At 36.2% G+C, this 7,784-nt stretch overlaps 1 protein-coding gene across 1 annotated transcript; it reads right to left on the minus strand.

The window, feature by feature from the left end:
- Positions 1-4,923: 4,923 nt before the first annotated feature.
- On the minus strand, positions 4,924-5,923 carry LOC115631271. The gene is made up of 3 exons (XM_030527983.1): positions 5,909-5,923; positions 5,511-5,642; positions 4,924-5,449 (listed from the first exon to the last, which is right to left on the minus strand). The coding sequence occupies exons 1-3, from the start codon at positions 5,921-5,923 to the stop codon at positions 5,081-5,083; spliced, it is 516 nt and encodes a 171-aa protein (XP_030383843.1). The 3' UTR covers positions 4,924-5,080.
- Between the last annotated feature and the right edge of the window lie 1,861 nt (positions 5,924-7,784).

Consider the following 7,784-nt stretch of genomic DNA (forward strand, 5'->3'; position numbering starts at 1 on the left):
GCATAGGTGGAAAATATATAAAAATTTATAAAAAGCATCTTATAAGCTAGAAAAGCCTAAGAAGGATAAATCTAATCAAATTACAATAATATCTAATTAACGTCCCCGACCCGGTATTATTTACCTTTCGGCTAGCTGTGCAGAACTACTAAATTATATAGAAGCTTACGAAAAAAAGCACAGCTAGCTACTTTATAGGACATTCCAATTTCATGTTGATGATTCCATTTTTTCTTCCAATCTAAACCAAGTAAGAGCGTTTCATCTGCTAGCACTGCTGGCGAAATGATTGGCTTAAGATTGGCCTTAGATTAACCGTATACCATTTCTTACCATTTTATTGGCTGCTTGTTCAGACATAAAACGAACAGATTGCGCAAACCAGCTTGTACCAACCAACAGAGAGAGCTTAGCTAGCAGAAATGGATTTACCTGCAGCTAGCAAGTTGCTTAACATTTAATAGGCAACACAATAGGCTTAAATTATTCAAAGAGCTAGTTAACGCCCACAAGTGGACAATGCAATGAACTGCTAGTGACGCCTATAGCTTAGTCCTTCGCGTCCTGTGCTGTCCATAACCATTAAATTGTGAAAATAAACAGGCAGCTGCTGTTGGTCGGGAGAGTCAGGCAAACTGTAGTTCGAAATTGTTGAAAGGCATTTATTAAAAATTCAAGTGTTGCCAATTTTTTGGTAGCTGGCACGGAGACAACAAAATGTAATGCGATACAGAATGGTTCCCCAAACAACGAGGACGACAGCGTTGACAACGTTGACAATGTTGAGGGCAAGGACGAGAACGAGAACGAGAAGAATGAGAACAAGAACGACGACAAGCCACTTACAACAATGGAAATGATTTTTGCATAATTTATTCGATGATTATTACGTACACACACACACAAAGTGAAAGAGGCAACAAATGTTTCGTGTACGCCACTTAAACGCACCCACCAAAGCCAAAACCAAAGCCACTGTGGACAAAAAGTAAAAAATGTTGTCAAAAAATGCCAGTTTCCCAACATATCAACCCGGGATAGACGGGAAATGGAAAGAAGCTTTAGATTGGATTACAAACAATTACATGATTCTATTCCAACAACCTCTACAAATGTTGCTTCTTCCGTAGAAGATTCTCTCGGCAAGAAGAAATATATAAAATAAAAACACGAACAGGTTGCAAAGCTAGCAATAAAAATTGGCTATTTTTCTGGATATTTTTCATAGAACTACGCTTTCTACATCTATTGTTAAAAATAAAACTGGACATTTCCGAAGTATCTATAAGCTGACCTTCTCTAATGCCAATTATTGATGATGTTGCAGCGCAAATTAATTCCTTAAGCATTAGTTTCAGCTTAATAAGTAATTCCAATGGCTTTATCCCAGAACTAGGCACAAATTTCGATTATGTTTTTTTTGCGGTCCATTAAATTAATAGAAATCGAATGTTCTAAGCTTTCCATTTTCTAAAAATGTGCGAATTTAATTCACAGTAAAGACAATTTCCCTATGCAAGAATGGTGAATTGAGCGGAATTTCTAAAACTGGAACTGCCCTTTATATATATCTTTAAGTTAGTGTTGAACTAGAAATCTAATATGTATGTGCACAGGAAAATATTAAATATAAATAATAACTATAAATAAACATCCAACAATTTATAATTTATGCAGCCATTTTACGAAGATCTAAGCCGAAACAAAGCTGAGTGAAAATTTTATATAGCACTCCGATCTATTTAAAATTTGTAATTGCATCATTTTACACCTAGTGCTTAAATCGAAATGGCATATTTGGTTTAGGTATTACCTTAACATAAATTATCGACTCATTACTCATTAATCCATTTCTTACCAAACTTTTCAATTCATAGCTTTTCAATCCATAGCTTGTCACTCAATAGATTTGAAATCCACAACTCTTCAATCCAGAACTTATCAATCTTCGAGTAAGATATTATTGTAATTTGATTAGATTTCCCCTTTTTAGGTTTTTCTAGCTTATAGCTGGCGTTATTAGATATTTCTGTCATTTTTATAGGCTTTTTATTCCTATAGCTTTATTTTAGTTTAAGTTCTCTTTTGTACTGATTTTTTGTTTTATTTTTCTTTTACATCGACTGCATTGTTTGTCGATGAAATAAATAAATAAATAAGATGCTTTTCATCATCATCATTTTACCATAGCTTTTAAATAAAAAGGATAACAATTCATATAATAACGTCCACTTTACTTTTCGAGGCCTGGCATAGCTTAACGAGCTAACAGGAATCCCACAATCTGAGTTCGTTCCTGAGTAGATGATTGTACATGATTTAAAAATTACGTGCAGTTTTAAAAATTCTTCAAGCTGTCGTATTATGGCCCAATCTGAAGTCCAAATTCGGAGCATAATAATAATTTAAGAAAAATTAAGTGTTCTTTTCCATTCCAAACAATTCAATAAACGGTTTTCATTGAATTCTGTCCACTGTGCGCGCCTGATCTCTCAACTGCTGTGCCAGTTAATGTCGCTTTTTATTGCAATTAGAATATTTTGCATATGCGCAGAGGAGAAAAGGCTCTTATACGAACAACAACAACAACAAACGGCATAAAATGTGCGTTGCTGTCGCGCCGTTTGTGTTTGTGCATATTTCTTGGATTTAATTTTGTTGCTGGCAAAAGTGATTATGTCCTGTGTGTCCCCAACCCCAACCCCACCATCACCAGAAACAGCAGCACCCCCTCCCCCCTCCACCCTCCTCCTCATACTTGCAAGCAACTGCTTCTTAGTTTCGCGCGTGCCCGCAGCTGCACCTTTTCCAGCCTTGTGGTCCCCAGCGACTTGTGCGGCACTTTTTACCCCGTCAGAGACGAAACCCTCTACACATGGGGCACCTTCAAGTGACTGTTGTTGCTGTTGTTGCCTTGTTGTTGTTGCTATTATTACTGTTACTGTTGTGCGTCGTTTCATTTCGACTTCAATCATATTTCATGCACGACGCTCTCGACGCTGTCGACGCTTCTCCTTCTCGTCATTTGGTTTATGTTTATTGTTTTTGCTGGCTTTCTGCCGTGTCCTCAACACTCACCCACACACTCACACACACACACACACACACTCAGACATAATCAAAAAAGGTAATCAACATAAAGTTCAGCGTCGTCAGCAGCTCTACAATTCTCATTTCATGCTCTCGGTCTCAGTCTCAATCTCTCGACGGCGTTCGCGGCACTTGTCACATTCGCAAATGAATTAAGTGCCAAACGCACAACTGCGCCACCGAAATGGATCTCAGGAATCGCCACCTGACAGCCTCACTTCTGTGTCTGACTGTCTGTTAGGTCTGGCCATTCCTTGCCAGTCCTTCCTTTGGTGTAAAGAACTCTTATGAATTTGATATGAGCCGGCTTACTTAGACAAGTACTTGAAGGGTCTGATAGCATTGTCAACGGGAGAGATCAATGGGGCTTCTGCGGCTCTCAACAGACACATGTTCTTTAAACAAAAAATTCATTTATTCTTATCTCTCTGGAAAGTAAATATAATCTTACTAGCTTACTAATTACAAGCTGTCACAACTCCGGATCCTTAAGACCACTAGTTTTGGCTATTTTTTTGGATATTTTTCATAGAACTACGCTTTCTACATCTATTGTTAAAAATAAAACTGGACATTTCCGAATTATGGATAAGCTGACCTTATTGATGATGGTGCAGCGAAAATTAATTCCTTAAGCATTAGTTTCAGCTTAATAAATAATTACAATTAATGGACGGCAGAAATTCCTTTGATAGGAAAACATAACGAAACATTACAATTGTCTAGTTCTAAGACAACTTCAGAATTCACACATAAGATACAGTTCATAGACAACTTCAGGATTCACACATAAGATACAGTTCTATGCCGACTTCAGAATTTATATAGAAGATAAAGTTCTAAGCCGACTTTAGAATTCACACAGAAGATACAGTGAATAAGTTTTAGGCAAGTTTCTTCTCATCCTGTTTGAAGAATGTTTTGTGGTAGGTGCGCAGTACTTTTAAGACAAACCCCTTCTAACCAATGTTTCCTCCTAAATGGAGAAGCTGTAGGCAACATTCTACTTATTCTGCTTGAAGTATGTTTAGTCTTTAAAAAAAGCCGATTTTATTCTGTAATGATGTCATCATATTCATTGCAAAAAAATATTATAATAGTAATACAAAATTGCACTAAAATGTTATTAAAACTGTATATTGTTGAAGAGATTTTTGAATTCTGCAAATAGCATTATTATTTCAAAAGATTTTATTTCATGACGAAGTCAGTATATTTTACGAAAACTTCTTCGTATGATAAAAAATTATCGTAAAAAGCAGAAACAACATTTTTTTCGGGGAAACAGGGGATTCTTAAATTGTAGTTATTTCTTGACTCTCATTTTATTTCAGTTTTTATTAATTATAAAAATTAGTGTTTTGTTTAATAGTGGGTGTGGCCAGCATGCTTTTATTTTCTTAATAATTCCGGAGAAATTGCATTATACCTAATAAATTCAATGATTTCTTTCACTTTTACAATATTATTGGGCCTATAACGGCGTATTTTTCGCTTAATAATGGACCAAACGTTCCCAATAAGGTTGAGGTCTGGGTACTTTGAAAATTGTAATGTCCTCAAAATTCCTGACTTTATTGCGACTTGTCAATGCCTTATAACTAATAACTTCTTGTTAATTATGCTGAACCAAGCGCTCTTAACTTTTAATTTGTATAAAAAATAAAATAATTGCAGTCTATAGTTATTCACAGTCGCATTATATTGGCGATTATTTGTATAAACCCATCACACTAATATGCCCCACACATTGAAGCTCGTTGAACAGGCCGTCCCGTCCATTATAATTAACTTTTATAAAACGTGGATTTGCACAAGGAAAAATCCATTGGCTTTACAAAAACTATGGCACATCTTGTCAGTTTTTATTGCCTTTATAAGCACATAATTAATATAAAATAATATGAAAAATTGTAATGGTTTTTTATGATTTGTACTTCGTTTAGTTGCCATGTCGTTACCCATATGGGGATCATCAAATTTCAGAAGCCTACTCTGACTGTGTTTCGAACATGGTCTTCACAATCTTACGGCGTATCTCAGCCTGTTGCTCAGTTGGCAGTTCGGCCAATTCGGCTTTTATATACTCTCCAAAAGCCTCAATGACATCAGTAAACATTCTTGTTGGACAGGGTCTTACAAAAGTTTGTGGCATTTCTCCCATTTTTTCCGTCTTCCTATTCTCGCTATCCATTTGGTTTTCCACTTCATCGGCTTCTATCTTCGGCTCTGGCTCATCCCACGAGAGCGCTGCCATATTCGGCTTCAGCTTTACTTCTGACTGAAGTATGCTTATGTCTGTCTTTAAACGTTTAGTCCCTGATGTCTGCAAGCGAAAATCCTCTTCCATTTTCACAGCCTTGGGTTTAGAAATGAATTTACAAATTTATTAAACATTGAGTTGTTAAGCAAAAACCTACCAGAGACGAATTCGTAGGCTTTCGTAGTCGTAGATGGGGCTCGAGAAACATCAGTTTCGAGAACCAGTATGGCTCGTCGTGATTCTCATCGTCGCCACCTTGACTTTTTATTTTTCCGATTTCGCCGCTAAACTGTCCACGCAAGCAATTCAGTTTAAATTTTATATCCATCGAAGTCACTTGTGGGTATTTGAAGATAAAAGCGTTCGCTATATTCTCGAGTGCCCTGTTCCGGGCAAATCTATTCTTATATTGGCAATCATTCTTGTCGTAGAGAACGGTTTCTCTTTTATATAATTCTACCAATTCGAGCACATCCTCCCTAGTCCATTCAATTGGCTATAAAAAAGAGCCAAACTAGAATGCCCTATGAAGTATTATTTATGAATAGTTCTTACCTTTTTGGGTAGCATTTTGCGGAATTATAAATATATTGCTCGCAGTACTATTTTGTAAGACAATTTCGTTCAAAAATTGTTTGCTGTGAAAACTGAAACAAATGAGAAACTGAAATTACTGCACAGAGAACAACAAATATGACAACAATGTTGGCATATAAGAAAAGGTGATCTGCTATAATTTCTTCTTCTTCGAAGTTGCGACACTTTTTTCAGTCTGGTACACACCGGCGGATCCAGGCGGATGAACATTTTTAAGGTTAGGTAAAGCCAGGCGAGCATGTCGACCGAATTGGTTGTGCTCGACAAAATGTTCGACATTAGTGGAGATGCTCGAGTTGAATTTGAGTGATCGACGTGTGGTCGTGTAGAGAAGAAATGTTTCTATCTTGTTGCTGTTCGGGCCAACAGTGTTGCCCCATCATCATTTGTAAAAAATATTTGATCACACTTGTGATCAAGGGCGTAGGCAGCTTCTACCAAAGCAAAGAAAAAGCAAAGAATTCGTGCTCGATTTTTTAGAATGCTAGCACAATGAGACGACACGTCGCTGTGGAAAAACAAAAGCGACAATAAAGCATGCATATATAGTTTATTTAAAAAATATCAAAAATACATTTTTTAATCGCCATTAAGGCCTAAATTGTATTTTCGTCCACATCTGTTTAATCGTCCGTACTTGTTAAAATTTTCTGTCAAATGATGTTCGCAAACAGTGTTCGCCACGTTAGTGGGCAAATGTATTTGTGCTGCCGAGCAAGTTCGGAGGAGGATAAATTTAGTTATTTTTTATTGTCCACCAATGTTTAAACAATATCCTAAAAATATGAAGTTTTATAAACAAAATTTTCTAACTACTAGAACTACAAATGCAAAATATATATTTTTAATTAAATAAGGCATAAAATTAATTCACCTAGCAATACAAATCAAAACAACTACGAATTGTCACACAATTTACCTAATATTATGCCTGAAAAAATCGAGCGAGAAATTATCCCATTATCCCATTGGATACGTATATTTATTTTACCGAAAGCGTACATGAATTTTTTGATTTTGCAACCCGTTTTAATTTATTAGAATTTAAGTTAAATAAATAACGCAAGTAGTCTTAATAAAAGTACCTATATCCAACAAATAATCTCGCACAGACGCTTTAACTAATCATAGATTCAGATTTTCCTGAAACTTTGCTCCTTCACAGCCAAATCCATTCAGCAAGAAAGCACAGCTCTCCATCTCTCTACTCGTATAGTATCTACATCTGTTATGCATTGTGCTTAACCCCCTAAGTTGATTGATCAACTCATTCGTTTGTGCATTAGGTTTGTGTTTCGTCAAGCAGAAGAATTCAATTATTCAAAAGCCGAAAACAACATCATGAGCTGGTGAGGGGGGTGGGGGCGTGATTCTGAGTGGCAGGCAGGAAGTGCAAGATAGGGCTGTGGTCAAAACAAATTTTCTTCACGTTCTAAAAACAGCGAAATTGGTGGGCGTGGCAGGTAAACGGAAAAAATAAACCCTCAAATGTCTAAAAAATGTCTGTGTAGATATTTTAATCAATATTATTTTTTTTGTTTGACCAAATGTTGCCGTTTATGTCCACAGGACTGAAAAAAAAAAAATGTAGTGCGAACGTTTTGATTGATGGCCATTTAAGCAATTTTTGCACTTCTGCAAGCAAGGGTTTTGTTTATAACGCCTGGTATGAGTGCCTCATGATAAATTGTCTGTCACGGAATTCTGAAAACAATATATGCTATGTATATGTGTTTTTTTAAATATATTTTATATTAAAATGTATGCTTGGTGTGTGACTAAAGCCTGCGACTCATTATGCGAAGCTGCTTAATTAAATGAGCTCCACAGACAA

This window comes from Scaptodrosophila lebanonensis, unplaced genomic scaffold (assembly GCF_003285725.1).
Source record: "Scaptodrosophila lebanonensis strain 11010-0011.00,11010-0021.00 unplaced genomic scaffold, SlebRS2 tig00001412-arrow-pilon, whole genome shotgun sequence".
In the NCBI taxonomy this organism is placed as follows: Eukaryota; Metazoa; Arthropoda; class Insecta; order Diptera; family Drosophilidae; genus Scaptodrosophila; species Scaptodrosophila lebanonensis.

What these genes read in the sequence shown, in the direction of transcription:
- LOC115631271 (XM_030527983.1), bottom strand. An exon ending in AGCCTACGAATTCGTCTCTG is followed by an intron (nt 5,450 to 5,510) that starts GTAGGTTTTTGC and finishes TCTAAACCCAAG; the next exon opens with GCTGTGAAAATGGAAGAGGA.